Source organism: Grus americana, chromosome 14 (assembly GCF_028858705.1).
Source record: "Grus americana isolate bGruAme1 chromosome 14, bGruAme1.mat, whole genome shotgun sequence".
Taxonomy (NCBI): domain Eukaryota; kingdom Metazoa; phylum Chordata; class Aves; order Gruiformes; family Gruidae; genus Grus; species Grus americana.
In genome coordinates, this window is record NC_072865.1 from 1,979,287 (window position 1) to 1,995,597 (window position 16,311).

A 16,311-nucleotide genomic window follows, 5' to 3' on the forward strand; every position below is an offset into this window, starting at 1 on the left:
GAGCTGATGGGCCCCTTGTTCGAGCCCGTCCTCTGCCAGGGTTGTCCTGAGCTGCCCTGAACAAGGCAGTGCTGCCTGTGCTCTACCTCTTCGTGTCCTCGTGTGCTGCATCGCTGGTACAGCTGCTGGGGAGAAGGCTTTTTGCACTGTCCCGGCTTTCAGTGGCCTCGTTCTATGTGGCAAGCCTGTTGCGTCCTGTATTTGTGCAGATAGTATGAATTTACCTGTGGTAAGGGGAAATGTTCAGCTCCGTTTTGTTTGCTGCATAAACTGTATGGGTCTGCAGTGCATTTCTTCCTCTGGAAGACACTTCACCCTGCTCATGCAGTAGGTAACAGGTTTTTTTGTGGTCTGCAAACTTCGCAGCTCCCCTGAGTACTGTGACTCAGTTGATGCATGAACCAAACCCTGCACAGTCCTGGGACTTTCCAAAGTGCTCTCCCACGCTGTGCCAAAGTAAGCTGCAAAATGGCAGACACCTAAATACCTGCAAGACTCCACTCCCCTGGTGCTTGAGAAAGACTTTAACCACCAGCCAGGTCTGCTGCAGGCTGGAGTCATCCCTTCAGCGGTGCAGTTCTGCTTCCCCCTTGCTGTTTCTTTCACTGCTGTTGCTGCTGGAGGCTCTTTACTCCTGGCCCACAAAGGGCTCTGCCGGACTGCAGCGTGAGGGGAGAACCAAGGGGCTGCTTGGCGAAGGAGCTGCTATCTCCCCTTTCAGTTCTAGCATGCACTTCTGAGGTCATGGCTGTTTGTGGCCTGTCTTCTCCACTCCAGCTTCTCTTGGGCTTTTTCCTCTGCTTAGAGCCGCTTTCCTCACGTTGGTACAAGTCTGAGCCCCGCAGCAGAACGTGTTCTTTGTTTTGGCAACGCTTGCCAGCACCAGCCTTGTGCCAATGGACTTTAGACTCTTATGTGCTGCAGCCTCATGCATTCCTGGCAACTTAAATGGCAAAGTAACAAAAACTGCTGCTGACTTTGTGGGTTTAAACACCCTTATTCCTAAGGCCCCAGTTCCATTTAGGAACCTGTCGCTGCTCAGCTCTCTGCCCCTCCATGCCCTGGTTTCCTTGTGTGGATAGAAAACGTACACCCATTCTGCCCTGCACTTTCCAGCTGTTGCTTCTGCGTCGGCCTTGGTGCTGTGTCCTGGCCCTGGGCACGTTTCTGGCCAAGAAACATCTTACGCAATGCCAGCAATTTTATTCCAAAAATACATTTATTTTAAAAATTATTATAAATAATCTTTTAAAGATACAGTGTCATAGTTTAAAAACAAAAAAACCCCTCAAACTGGGGTCTTTCCATGTCAAACTTCAGTCTTTTACTAATCGTTGGAGGACTCTGCGTAAGTTGACCAGGAAATCTTTCAGTGATGTAGTGTTGCCTGCTGCCACGGGACACGGTGCCTGTAATAGGAAAAAACGACCCTTTGAATGCTTGCTGGGGGAGGGATCTGGCGCTGCAGCGTGGTCTTAGCTGCTCATGGTGCTGCAGGAGGGGACTGGGTGAAAGCAGAAAGGGTGACCGAGGGGAAGCTCGCAGGCTGAGGGCTGTATGGCCCCGGTGGGGCCGGGGGAGAGCTGAGCCTTGCCTTACCTTGTGGACGGTGCTCTTCCTGCGGATGAGTTGCAGCAAGTTGACAGAAATGCCCTTCAGGTAGCTGTGGCAGATCCCACCCTCCCAAGTGACTGTGGTGGCTTTGCATAAGATCTCCATATCATTGTCATGCTGGAAAAAGACAGGTGGCTTTTTCAGAAACCCTTTTGTACAGTCACAGCTTCATTAGCAGCAGATTAAAACAGCCCAAATAATACATTTCTGTTCTAAAGGGCAGGTGCAAAGCACAGCTCGAGATGTCGAAGCCTCCCAGCCACGTGTGTGCACACGTGGGTCTGTTCCTGTCCCTGGCGAGGAGGGTGCCGTCAGCTGCTGGCGAGAAGTCACGGCAGGGTTTGGCATGGTGCTCCTGCTGCAGGCGTGAGCGCGGGACCCCGTGCTCAGGGCATGGAGCTGGTTTGGGGGTGCAGAGGCTCTATGGGAATAACAAAAGCCCCTGGGAAGAAGCTGCCTCTGTGGGGCTGCTTTGCATAGATAAAGTCCCGTAGCGGAGAGACGTGGAGGATGAGGAGCCAGTAAGCGAAGTGCTGGTGGTAATAAGAAGACTATTCCGTTGTCTTCCCTGGGGCACGTTCCCGATGCAGCAGCACGGGCAGGGTGCTGAGAGCTCTGCCTGCTCTGGTCTCTGCAGCTGTCACCCAAATGGCAGCACTGAATAAAGGACCGGCCCATCCCTGTCAGCACGGCCGGTCTGCGGGCGTTGGGTCGTGAGGCATCCCGGGTGTCTCTTCTTGCTCCCAGGGCTGGTCCCTGTGGCAGGAGGGCTGCGGGGATCCCCCAAGGGGGTGCTCAGCCCCCAGCCCCCTGAGGGATGCTGCTGTGCCCCTCGGCTCCCGCCGTGCAGCACGAGGTAAGGGCATCAGCTTTCTGTGAAAACAGGAACTCTGGTGCTGGGGAGCTTGGCTTAGGCAGCAATTTTCAGAGCAGAAATAGGCTTTATTATCTGTTATTAAATCTTCTGCTAACTGAAGAGCCTTCCCCCAGATAAGGGGCTAAAGAGGGATAGTGTGTCTAACCAAAGCTTGAGATGCTGTGCGATAGGTGCGTGTGGGTGTCTGAGACGGTGACACACCGCTCCAAGGCAAAGGGAGAAGTTCCTCTCTTCCTTTCTGAAAAGCTTGAAACCCCTGTGTGCTGCTCAGACCCGTGCTGCCCATTCCTGCCTGCCCCTCTCGCCTCCGGGGTGGCCGGGAGCCGCCGATGCTGCTTGGGCTGGCGCCGGAGGTGGGTGCAGGAAGGTGAGGGCCCCCGTGCCGGGCAGCGGCGAGGACCAGCCCGGCCGCCCAAGCATCGCTGCTCGGGGCTCACGATGGGCTCCTTGCTCCCGGGCTTCACGCCTGCCTCCTGGCTGCCCCGTGCTCTTCTCCGGCCCCCGGCATCCTCTTCCAGAACCCATCGTGGCCGTACGATTGTTTGCGAACAAGGACGAGTTAGTTGTTTCTCTCTTACCTTATTGTCTGCAAAAATATTTGTCACGTTCATCTTGTCACAGGAAACCTTTGTCAAGACACAAAGGAGAGGCGCAATCAGGCTAGAGAAAATGCTAACGCGGATCCATCCTGACACGTGCACGTGCACACACCCCCCCGACTGTTCATCTGCTCTCGGTCCCCCGGGAGCGCTGTGAACCGCACGCTCTGCCTGCTCAGCACCTTTCTTTGACTCAGCATCACTCCTACCAAGCCCGGTGAAACAATCTGTCCCTTCCATCAGCGGGTAAAGGCTGAGCTGCGCGGACGAGCCCTACCTCCGTCTCCAGGAGCACGCTGAGCAGCCTGATGCTCTCCTTCAGAAAGTTGGAGGTCTGCAGCAGGGCGGCCATGTGGCCCTGGCAGGCTGACAGCACCAGGAGGGTGAGCAGGACCGGGACCGGGATGCTCATGGCCTGCTTGGACTGAACCCCCTCAGCTCACAGTTTCTGGCTATTTTGGTGATCTATACCTGTGTGTGCTTTTCTGGAAGAAGCATCTCAATTTATGGCTGTAAAATTGCTGAACCTGTAGGAAACAAACTTATTTTTCCCTTGTCTGCACTTTCCAAAGTTGCTCCTATCCAATTAGGACAACAGGTCTCTGCTGTAAAAGTAGAGATTTTTTTTTCTGATCTTGTATTACGTTTCAACGTAGGAAATTTCCACCATAAGATAACAGTGGTAGGAGTCAGGTCACGTAGAAAAGTGTGTAAACTGCTCGGTTTGGGGATTCTTCGTTTCTCCGTATCCCAAGACTTTCCCTACACCACAAGGTGAAAGTGGCTGAACTGGGGAGACCATAGATGTGACCGCGCTCAAATAATGGAGCTTTGCTTTTTTTCTTTTTTCTCTAACGATCCTGTGAGCTCTTCCATCTCGCATTTCATTTGAATATCTCCAAATCATGCAAAGCATCTTTCATCTGCGTATCATTTTCTGTCTACGGTTATCTTAACCTGCGCCCAGGGAGAAACAGAAAGCGGGGCAGAGCCCCGCCTGGGGCCCGCGGGGACAAAAACCTCCCGGGTAGGAGCGTGCCGTCGCCGCCTCCCGGGGCCAGGGGGTTCATGGGGAGCTGGGGGCCCCCCCCCGGCCAAATGGGACCCCCGAAACAGCGTGACCCTGCCCGCGGCACCCTGTGGGGACGTGGGCGAGGGACAGGGAGCTGGTGGTCCCGCAGCGTGGGGCTCGCATGGGAAAATGGGATTTTTGCGGCTCTGCTCGGGCGCCTTGGCGAGCTGGAGGCTGCCCCGGCCTGTCCTGCCGCACTCGGGGAAAAGGCTGAGCGAGGTTCAGGCGATGGGCTCTGCTGGCACCACCGACCAGGAAATCACGCTGCGAAATTAGCTGAGCTGGGAAACTTTGGAGTTTTGTAATAACTAATAGGTTTTTTTCTAAAACTCAAATAGCAACTTGCTATCAGATGCTTGATAAGAGTTTGTGAGCGCTCAATTAATCCAGGAGCAGCCAGACTGAGAGTAATTTTGTTTGTCTAATTATGAAATGCCCCAGATGAAGTTAGTGCCACTGACTCAGAAAGACCTTTGCGAGGGATTTGCCAGCGGAGTGCTGCGCTGTTTCCTACCTGCACCGCTCTTGATGGAGAGCAGATAAGCGAACGCGCTCCGGCTGCGGGACCGCGCGGCGGCGGCGGCATCTGCGGGTGGCGGCCGTGGGACTGGGCTCCTCGCCGGGATGCCCGGAGCCACCCCGCTGGTCTGGGATGGGTGATGGTGGGAGACTCCCTGCCGAAAAGTGGTGCTGGAGGAGGGGATGGAGGGGTGGTCCCATCCTGCAGGCACAGTGGTTTCCCCAGTGATCACTGTGGAAAGCTCTGACGCTGGAGTAAAAGAACAGAAAATGCTAAATTAGCAGAAAAAAAAAAAAAAGGTAACCTTTGAGCTATGCGGGTGGAAAACTGCATCACTGTGCGATGAGAAAGTCACCTGTGAAGGAAAAAATTCCCATGTCCTTTCCCAGAGTGGGACGCGGCCGATGGCAGTGACAGCCCCGTCGCTCGCCGCAGGGACGGCTCCGGCCCCGGCGCGGTCCCCGGCTCTGCCCGTGCTGGACGGGAGGGTCGTACCTCGTCTCGGGCCCCGGTCGGGGAGGAACCTGCTGCCGTTCTCCCTACTGAAGGAAGGTGCTTGGCTCACAAACCTGTCTTCCTTTTTTCCCCACTGCCATTGTCCCGCTCTGTGGTTTGAAGCATCTCCCCATCACACGAGGATCCTGCCTGGGGTCCCAGCGCCGGCGTCCCCGCAGCCAGGGAGCCCAGGGCTCTGCTGAAAGCCCCGGCCATCGGCTCGGCTTTCCCTCTCTTTCCCTGGCCCAAACCGGAGCGATTCCAGGAGAACCGCTGAGAAAGGGCCACGTGGGTTTCCCTGGCCGTCCCGTGCTGCCCGGCGTAAATTTTGGCTGGCAGCGGCAGGGATGTGCCGCAGTTTTCCTGCGTTTCTGTTGCCTGCCGTGCCTGGTGCTGCTGCTAACGATGCTGTGGGTCATCCAGAGCAAATCCAAAGGCTGCACCTAACGTCCCATCGCACGCGGTTATAGCAATTTCCTGCGTTTATAGCACGTTCCAACAGCCGGGTTGCCCATTTATTTCCTACCCCTGTGCGTGCCGCTGCTGGCTCCCAAGCGGGCTCCCAGCCCGTGAGCCGGCCCCGTCCCTTCGTCGCCGCTCGGCCGAGCGTGCCGTCCCCTGCGAGCGGCTCCGCTTTGCTGCCGGCTGGCTCCCGCGTCAGCCCTGCCGCCCCCCGCCATGGTCTGCCCCCCGCCACGCCCCCCGCCACCGGGGCCCCATGCACAAGACCCTCTTCCCAAACGAGGACTCTCGTCCCGCTCCTCCAGCCCGTCCCTTCACCCCATTTTCCATCCCCGCAAGCCGGGCGGGTGCGCTGGGGCGTTTTGCTCGCTTGGAAACCTGCTCTCAAGGGCAGGGCGGGCAGATTCGCTGCCTGCTGCCCCGAGCGATGCCGTCCCTACCGCCCGAGGAGGCAGCACCCCCCCCGCCCCTGGGCTCTTCCTTAACCGCTGAAGGTAAGAAGAGGGGACTCGAGGGCATAAACCATTGGGACCAAGAGCTCATTATTCAGTAGTTTATTGCTTAAGCCCTGAGACGTTTTACATCATCAGTTGACATGAAAAAATAATAATACATGAAAATATCCAAATACAGGATTATTGGAATATATTAACTCTGTCGTAATACAAATATGTTAAATAGAGGGAAGAACAATAAATTACGAATCAGCACACATTTACTTGTGGTGGTGGGAAGGTGATCAGGCAATAATAGTTCCCTAAGAATGAGGTAGCAGTATTTTAAATATGACTGTATTCCACAGAACTATTCTTATATAAGTTAAAAATAAAACACCTATTCTGAATACTGGCTTTGCCTGTTTGTTTTGGGTCCCAAGCAAAAGAAAGCTTTCAACAGCCGGGACATTTTGGTCTTGAATCTTTAGATTATGCAGTATAAAAATAAGTTATTTAAATAAAATATAATAATAAATAAACTCCAGAAGTACGATGCCAGTGAGCACCCATTAGATCCAAAGTTATCCTACAGACTCTTCTGGTCTTTACTATTAATAACTTAAAAACCCACCGACAATAAAAAAGGCACATTAAAGGCTGCAGTAACAGCTCTGCTGGTGGCGAGGCAGCCCCCTCCCTCCGCTGTTTCCCCTCCTGGTTTTGGCTCTCGGCTGCTGCACTTCCCCGGCTCTGCTCCCACTGGCGGGGAGCCATCCCCCCCGAGCGGCTGTAGTAACTTGTTAGCAAAAAATGCATCATTTCAGCCTAGATTTTGATCTCTTTAGGAAGTGAAGATGATTATGAAGAAGCCTCCCTTCATTAAGAGGAACAGGAAGCTGATAATTTGGTTTTGGTTTTGGTAGGTGCTGCAGGAGAAGGTGAACGAGTTAAAAGCTCAACCTCCTCGGCTGCCTGGTCCAGGCGAGATGCTCTGCTCCTCCCAGGGGCCGCATCCCTCCAAGGGGCAGCATCCCTCCTGGGGGTCTGCATCCCTCCTGGGGGTCTGCATCCCTCCTGGGGGACCGCATCCCTCCTGGGGGTCTGCATCCCTCCTGGGGGGCCACATCCCACCTCGTGCCGGCTGGAAGAGCCGCAGGGCTGCGAGGGAGCGCTAAGGGCAGCCCGGTCCAGACGAGCCCTCTCCTGCAGAGGTTGACACACGGCACTTGGACGGAAAGCTTGGGAGATGCCAGGCGCCTGCTGGGCAGGGGATGTTCCAGAGATCCCGGGTGCCCAGCGTGCCCGCTGGGACTTGCTGTTAGGATTGGCTTGGGTTTAGGAGCGCTGGGGCAGAGCTGAGGAGGTGCATGCAACGAGGAGCAAATAAATTCTGCAAAACCTATTTTAAGAGCTACCAGCAGTAAGATCCCTGGGCTCGGGGCTGGCAGCGGCAGCTCTCGCCGGAGCGGTGCCCGTCTCACTGTGCAGCAGACGTGGCCAGGCGCCTGTACATCCCCTGGGTGAAGTTCCCCAGCTCTGGCAAGAAGTTGCGCAGGTAGATCTCATTTTCATTGCTCAGGGAGCAGTTCTGGGGGAGGAAAAGTGCAAAGGCGTTAGAGCTGACAGCAGGATTTAGCAGCTCAGACGGCGGGTAGCCAGGCTACCAGCCCCAGCTGGTGGTTTGTTTCCATTGCCTCTGTGTCCCATATTATAAGTAATTCAGCAAATGATGCAGTTAAGAGTCGTGAGGATGCTGCCCCAGGAGGTCAGGCATCTGTCCTTCACTCAGGACAAGCACCCGGCCCCTGTGCCCAGCTGTGTGACACCCCCCCACCCCCCCATCTCCGCTGGCCCGGGGTGACCGGGGTGCTCAGCCTCTTCCCACGGAGGCAAGTTGTTATCCTGCAGCACTGCACAGGTCTGCAGAGCCCGGGTCTGGCCCCGTGCGAGATAACAAATACCGGCTGGATCAGTCTGGTGGGTACCTCTGGGGAGCTGGCGCTGAAACGGGGCCCGTGCTCGGCAAAGCCGGCGTGGGGGGGGACGACCCGAGCTGCACGGCGGGGCGGGGGGGGGGGGGGGAGGGGGGGCTGCAGCTCTTGCTTACCGTCTTGCCGTGCAGGCTCTGCAAGTTGACGATGAACGGCTCGTAGTCTTTCTTGCACCTGGTGACTTTGGTGAGCGCTGTGGCAGCCTGGCACAGCAGCTCCTGCTCCGACAGCTGGTAAAAAGACGGGGAAATGATTAGCACCACGTAGGTGATTAAAGTCGATGCTACTTATTAAGGTGTCCAGGACTGGTGGGAGATTTCACAATGACTTGCCAAACTACTTTCATTTTATGGCTGTAATCGCAGCCCCGTGGCCCTGGGCCGGGGTTGGGGGGAGCTGGGGGGCAGCGGCGCTGGAGGCAGGGCCTCAGGTGCAGCCGGTACCGAGCCCCAGGCTCGCCCCAGCGACTGGCAACTGAGCAGCTCTTGGTGACTAATAAAACTACGTCTGGTATGTGGGCTGCGCACCACGGCAAGGAGGGCACCGGCTACGTCTGTGTTTATTACAGATGCGTTTTCTGCCTCTATATTTCCATCATCTTTTACCTTTCGATCCGTGAAGACGACCTGTGCCACTCGGGTGTCATTGCAGGGGACCTGGAGAGGTGACACAAGGGAGAGCCATCATTATAACACCATCATGAGACTGTCATCATGATGATCATCGTTACGAGACCGTCCCCAGGGAGCTGCCAGCTGCGTGCTGTCCCCATCCCTCTCCGGCAGGACACGGCGCGGATGCACCCCGGGTGCTGCCACCACTGAGATCCATCTTTCAGCACACGGATTCAAAACAGGCTCCTGGGAAGACAGGACCTGGGTGTGCGCAGCACAAGCAGCTGTTTGGGAAGGGGCAGGAGGGTCCCCGGGTGCGACGGACCGGAGCAGAGCACCGCCACCCCCCCCGCCAGCAGCTCACGCTGTGCCAGACTGCCATGTCCCCGTCACCGAGCTGCCCTGGTCACCCTGACCCAGCTCTGGGTGTTGGACAGCAAGGTCTGGGGGAGGTTGTCATGTTCCTCAGGTTTTTTTTTCCTGCAATGTGCTTAATATCAGGTGGAAAACTTCACCCTGCCTGCCTCCAGCAGCCTTTTGTACCACCAAGTGAGGTGCTGAGCACCCAAAATCTAGGCTGAAGCGGGCCAGGGTGCCCAGAGCTGGAGGTGGGATGTAGCGGACTGAGGTGGTCGGGAACGGCTCCTGCACGCCCAGGTGGGCACCGGTCCCTGCGGTGCCTGGCCTTGAGCACCAAGGAACATCACCATCATCAGTAAGGGCAAAGAAAAACCAGAAGCTCTGGCAGCATTTACCTGCACTCCCGAGTTGAGCTGTTGGATGCGATGAGTGATCTCTGACAGCTTTAGTTTGGGAGACGTAGTCATCATCGGTCTGGAAGCAATGAGCTCGAGCAAGGAGAGGAGAGCGAGAGCAGCCTTCAGCCAGGGGAGCATCCTGCCGCCGTCGTCCGAACGCTTCCTGTGCTGGCTGGCCAGGGCCTCTGCCTCTCTGCTCGGCAGAGCACCATTTTTATAGTGCGAAGAAGGACCGACGTCTCCATTAACTACCAAATATAGGTGTCTTCCTGTGCTGATCAGGCGAGACGGTGGGAAGTGCCATTCGCCCCAAAGAAGGGCATTATGTAATGACGGCAAGTTTTTGCCCTCAATAAATGTTATCTGTTATTCAGCTACCATGCAGATGTTAATCATCTAATTGCTAGATGAGGAGATACCAGGATGAGAAGTTGAACATTTCTCTTTGATGTTTGAGGATCTATTTACTATTGAGTAAACCATCCCACACCATCCCTTGCCATCCCATGCTGTCCCACGCCATCCCACACCATCATCCCTTGACATCCCACGCCATCCCTTGACATCCCACGCCATCCCACGCCATCCTTTGCCATCCTACACCATCCCACGCCATCCCACGCCATCCCACGCCATCATCCCATGCCATCCCACGCCATCCCACGCCATCCCTTGCCATCCCATGCCATCATCCCTTGCCATCCCACGCCATCCCACACCATCATCCCATGCCATTCCATGCCATCCCACGCCATCCCACACCATCCCACGCCATCCCACACCATCATCCCATGCCATCCCACGCCATCCCACGCCATCATCCCATGCCATCCCACGCCATCCCTTGCCATCCCATGCCATCATCCCTTGCCATCCCACGCCATCCCACACCATCATCCCATGCCATCCCATGCCATCCCACACCATCCCACGCCATCCCACGCCATCATCCCATGCCATCCCACGCCATCCCATGCCATCCCACGCCGTCCCACGCCATCCCACACCATCATCCCATGCCATCCCACGCCATCCCACGCCATCATCCCATGCCATCCCATGCCATCCCACGCCATCATCCCATGCCATCCCATGCCATCCCACGCCATCCCTTGCCATCCCATGCCATCATCCCTTGCCATCCCACGCCATCCCACACCATCATCCCATGCCATCCCATGCCATCCCACGCCATCCCTTGCCATCCCACACTGTCCCACACCATCCCACACCATCTCACACTGTCCCATGTCATCCTAGAAGACATCAGAAGACCAGCAGTAACTCAGGGATTCAAACCACCGCGTCCTTGAGCAGAAGAGCAGACACAAACCTGCAATTATTTCCCACCATGGCTGAACTGTGCTGTTAGTGGAAATTTTGGGGGGGGGGGTGGGGGGTGGGGGGGGGTGGGGAGAAAAAAGGTTAACTCGCCAGAATGGCTCATTTCTCCCCCAAATTCTTAAATGCCTTTTTCCAAGCGCTGCTGGAAGCACGGGTGAAGGGCTGGGTGCCAGTGGCACCTCATGGCTCTGCTCACACCAACACCCCATACTGACGGGCAGCCCCACGGTGCTGCTGCCCTGGCTCGGGCAAACCCCATCCAGGGGAACCCCCAGACTCCACCTTATACCTGGCGAGAGGCTCGTACATAGTTGTAAATTGTTTAATTCATTTAGAAAATGTAGACACAGTTCAACTTGAACCATCTGGTTTTTCCCAGTAAAGTCAAGGTGTTGCGCAGCCCGAGGAAGCGCTGACCATCCCGTTTCGACCAACGCCCTTCCCATTGCACTGCGTGCTCACGGCTGGGAAGATCTGACATCACCGCGCTGGAGCACTCCAGGTTCATTGTATTAGCCTGAAAAAATTGGTTTTGCTGGGGGAAAAAAAAAAAAAAAAAAACCCCACTGAAAAAAACCCCAAACAATGGTGACGACTACAAATCATTGGATTGCCTGCAAAATCGAAAGGCTGAGTCAGGGCCAGGCAGGAGCCTGGAGGTTTCCCATCGCAGGCACAGGGAGGGAGGTGCGGGAGCTGGTGTGCAGCCAGGGCAGCACAGCGCGGCCGTCTGTCTGTCCCCAAGCCGGTGTCCCTGCGTCCCTTGAGCCAAGCTGCCAGAGCGGGATCCACCACGGCCCCGGGGAAGACGTCTGTGGTCCCATCCCTGTGCCCTGGCGTGAGGTCCGGCAGCGGCACGGTGGTCAGGAGGGGGGATCGCGGGGCCACGGGGGCTGCGGGGGACGGAAGCCCCTTGGGTGGGAACACCCCATTCTGCAAACCCCACGCAGAAAGCGTGTGTCACCTCCCCCAAAGGCAGATAAAAATCATTCCCTCAAACTATTGATACGGTAACGTGAACCTGATGATGGGAAAAGCTGACATGTATCGATTCGGCTCGTGTGGGTGGAAAATGATAGCCAGAAAGTGGAGCCCAGTTCTGAGAAACAGCATCGAGCCGGGGGGGGCTCAGGCAGGAGGTGGCGTGGGAGATGGGATCGCAGCCCTTCAGGAGCATCGCTGGCCTGAAGCAGCGTCTTTGGCTGCTCTGAGCGCTAAACCCAGCGGTGATTGTGAAATAACGAGGGAAATTGCTGTCTGTGCATCACTCCTGGTGCTGGCGGTGAGATGGGTGCTGCCGATCGAGCTGCCCTTCCCTAAGGGACGGGGGCACGTGGGGCTGGGACACCACGTCCCCGAGCTGCTGCTGCCGGCCAGGGTGGGCGCAGGACCCCAGGCACACGAACCCAGCCTGAACCGGGTCTCCTCGTCACCAAAGAGCTGGCTTTGCTCCCAGCTGCGGCCAGAGGCAGAACGCAGGCAGGTCCCCGAGGTCCAGCAGCTGGGGGGGGGGGGCTGCGTGCACCCCCTCACACCCCGCGCTCCTCATGCCTGAAACCACCCCAAGTTGGTCTTCAACCAGTTCAGAAAAACAATCCAAGTGGTTAATTTAGGTGTTGCGTTTTTCCCCATCAGGCTCCTCTTGCCCTCACGTGGAGGAGAGGCTGGGGACGAAGGCAGACACTGGGCCGGTGCGGTCAGACCTTTCCATGGCGGCATCTCTGGCTGATGACACCAGAAAACAGAGGACCCAGCTGAGGAGCCCCTCAGGGCAACTGAAAGCAGAAATTTTGCTCTATGTCCAAAGCCATGGCTTTTTTTCCTTTTTTTTTTCCAGCAGCAAAGCCAAAGTTGGTTGCCCACAACTGAAGAGCAGAGGGGTAGGCTGGAGCCACGACCACCGCTGGCATGGGATGGTGTCAGTGGACACGGATGGAATCAGGGGAAATCGATGGAAAGAAACTGGTAGGGCCGGTGGGCACGTCAGAGGTACGGGGGCTGCAGCTCCCTGTGGCAGTGTCCCCTTCTCTTTCCTGGCTCTGTAGGAAATGGGGAAACTGCGGTCCTGATTTTGAACAACCCTACAAACCATTTTTCCTGTTCCAATCCTATTCCAGCTTTGCCTTTTATGAAATCCTCATCCAAAAGCCACAACATTTTTTTTCCAGGCCAGTTGCTCGCGTGTGCTGTTCCTTACTTTCAGAAGACGGTGAAGAAGTTAAATAAAACATTTTATAACACAAAAAAAACCCAAACCCAAATGTGGGTCACCATGTAATGTCTAACATCAGCACATGCAATATCTCTTGAATCAGTGGTTGAGTTTACAAACTGAGCGTTTCAGGCTGGGACGGCACCGCAGCCTGGCCCGGCGCTGGAGCCAACCTGCGTCCTTCGGCTGGTGCAGCTGCAGGACAAGGCGCGCGACAGCTACAGCCATTTTTTTTTTTTTTTTTTTTTTCTGCATAAATCAAATTACACAGAGTAGAGAATTTTCAAATTGCATCACATTTCCCGAAGGTATAATCTTGCAGTAAGTACAGAATAAGTGCTGGCTCCTGGCAGCTTGCCCCGGGGGGGGGGGGGGGGCAGTAAACAAACCGTCATACTGAAATAGATTAGAAAAGATATTTAGTGTGACATTTAAATGCTAAAAAAGTTACAAGGAGACATTAAGTGATTAACTTTTGACAGCATCATCTATATTTATTGATTTCATTTGTGGTGTTTATTTGTAGATAATCACATCCGTTTGGTTTTTTTTAACTTTTAGGCATACGAAAGCTTTTTGCCTAAAACAGCGTGCAGGAGGAAAACTGGACCTCCCCAGTTAGAAATTTTATGGAGAAGTTGCTCCTGGGAATAGCAAGTTAAGTGTTCTAGAAGTCATTTTTTTACTTCAGGCAGGTCAGAAAGCAGTTTTGGTTGAAAAAAAAAAAATTGAAAACGTCATCTTCTCTGAAGTTTTAAACACCCCAAGTACTTTGGGCCAAGCGCGTGTCTTAGTACAGTACTGCTACAGCGTTAGCAGTAGTGAAGGAAGCATCAGAACTTTGTAGTACTGGTTTTCCACTGCTAACATAAACTCTCCTTGGAAACCAGGCTGTTTGGACAGAGATGTCTATAAGGCCTTTAAGGTCTTTTTTTTTGGGTGGGGTTTTTTTTTTCCCCCTAGTGACAGTAGTTGCCACCTTGCTTACTAAATGCAGATGAACTGAAAATAAGCTGTGTTACTGAAGACACAGATGATGTGGCGCAGAGGTGGGAGGAAAGCCATTTGCTCAAGCAGGGCATGCTGCAGCCCTGGCTCTGCTGTAGGCTCCCGGCTCTCAGGGCACTCGCCAGGGCACAGGCTGCAGCCAGCCGGGCTCCCCCTGGCCCCAAAGCCCTGGCAAGGATTTATACCCAGCCCATCCTGTCCCAGACTGACCTGCCAACACTCGCCCATACCAGCACAGGGGGTAGTCGGAGCTCTTGGAGGGGTGCTGGGTGCCTGCTTGGCTATCAAATTACCCGCCCAGGCAACCACCCGATTCTTGGTACCGGAGCCCACTACAATCACACTCACCGATAGTTCTGTGAAAGCATTTACAATTATTTTCAGTTGTCGTTTTTGGTTGTTAAATCATGGCATATGGGAGCGAGCGTCTGCCTGTGGCTGTGCCCTCCTTGCGAAGGTGTGTGTGCGCAGCGCTGCGTGGAGGATGGGTGCCGCGGAGCCGCTCTCCTGTGCTGGAAGTCAGCCTCAGCTCCAATCAAAATCGCAAGCGGAGCCAGTTTCTGCACTGCTCTGTCACCTGCCCAATGAGTTACTGCAATAAATCCGTGCCTTGCTTGCAGGAGAGGCAGCAGAAGCTCCATGGCCAGTCACAGTGGGAGCCCGTCTCTGTCCCCACCCAGCAGAAGATCATCAAAGTGTTTAAAGTTTCTCCTACACTCGATTCACACGAGCGCAAGTTTTCTGTTTCCCAGTCCGTATCAAAACCATGGGGCTGGTGGAGTCTCTTTTCCACACCGTTAGCTACAGAGGAGTCTCGGGTTATTCAAATGAAAGGTGTGGAAAAAAAAAAAAAGTTACGTGGATTATTTTTTGTCATTTTAATACTGACACTTGATATAGGAAAGGTTAGTTTCCCACCACGTTCTCTGTACTTTTTCCAAGTTCTGGCAAAAAGTTTAATCCCCAAAGTGTGTGTATGTGAGAATAAACTTTGCAGCTGGGGAACAGAGAAGGGCTGAGTTAGGCAAAAATGTGCCCAAAGTACTTTACAGAGGAATTGCAAACCACGGCTTTAACTTGGTGGGGGGAAAAAGCACAGAATTCAATTATCTGAAGATAATGTAATTCTTCATGAGCTGGGATATATGTGTCATGCTAAAATAAACAGGTAGTACAGCAAAATGTGAAAACTCAAAGTAATTTTTTTTCCTGTTGATTATATCTTTAAGAAAATTCCCCTTCAGGAAGTAGTACTAGAGTCAGTGAAGCTTCTCATTTAAAAATGCAAGCATAACGCATGTTAGCATTTTCCTTTGCCTTCTCTTCCCTCCCCCCCCCCCCCCCGTTTGGTGTCAATTGCTTTTTCAGGGGATTGGTGAAAGAGCGTAATTGCTAGGAAGTCCCATTCAGCCGCTTATCTTTGAGTGGTTTCCCGACGACCGGGGCTACCCAGTCTAGTGACTTGCAGTTTCACAAAATTCAGGTAGAATTCAGGTAATCCTCAACTGAAGTGCTGTTTCTGGCATTACCCTTTAAGGGACCTGCTGCCAAGTCCACTTACCTCTGGCCACGCAGAAGGCTGAAGATGATAGAGATGAAGAATCAGACCCGAGGTACAGCTGGGGTTTGTCTTTTTTGGTGCAGATGTTGCCCAGAGTCTTTGGTGAGTGGTGTCGGCCGTGGTACGATTAAGGCGAGGAGCTCAGCAGAGCCAGGAAGGAGCCACAGCACCATCTCCGTGGGCAGGCAGGGCCGCGCTGCGCTGTCCCCATGGGCAAAGGCCTCGGGGCTGCCTCTGTCCGTGGTGCTTAACCAGCCCCGGGCCCTGCCTGCACCTGCCAGGTTTGCCTGCACTCCTACCTCTGCCCTCACTCGCTTTGGAAACTGCTCTTCGTCCTTGCGAAATAAAGGGATTTCCGCATCCTGAAGGAAGAGGAAAGCAGAGGGCAATGTTCTCAGGCACATTTGCCAAAGACAAATGTCCTGACGTTACACAGATTAACCTTGTCTTCATGGTGGTTTAAAGATTTTTTCCTCTGAAATTGAGTGTTGGTCATACGCTGCCTGCTCAGGAGGCTCAGCCCATCACTGCTGTCTGCAAGGATTTAAAGAGTTGTAAGTCCAGCTTCTGTTCATAGGCTTGTACCCAGTACCCAGAGTCCAAGGCAGACAAGGTGCCTCCTTACTCGGTCAGAAAGGAACAGAGACCCAGAATTGCCTCCCCCGGGGCTTGCATGGCTTCAGAGGCAGTGAGGGATAATGCTGAGGAACCCTTGTCTGAAGTCTCAGGCCTTGTGATGATCAGGTG

The 16,311-nt window shown here is 54.4% G+C and overlaps 1 protein-coding gene across 1 annotated transcript; it reads right to left on the reverse strand.

The window, feature by feature from the left end:
• Positions 1–1,313: 1,313 nt before the first annotated feature.
• Positions 1,314–4,059, reverse strand: IL4 (interleukin 4). Its single transcript, XM_054841200.1, has 4 exons — positions 3,368–4,059; positions 3,070–3,117; positions 1,600–1,731; positions 1,314–1,409 (listed from the first exon to the last, which is right to left on the reverse strand). The coding sequence occupies exons 1-4, from the start codon at positions 3,500–3,502 to the stop codon at positions 1,317–1,319; spliced, it is 408 nt and encodes a 135-aa protein (XP_054697175.1). The 5' UTR covers positions 3,503–4,059; the 3' UTR covers positions 1,314–1,316.
• Positions 4,060–16,311: the final 12,252 nt, after the last annotated feature.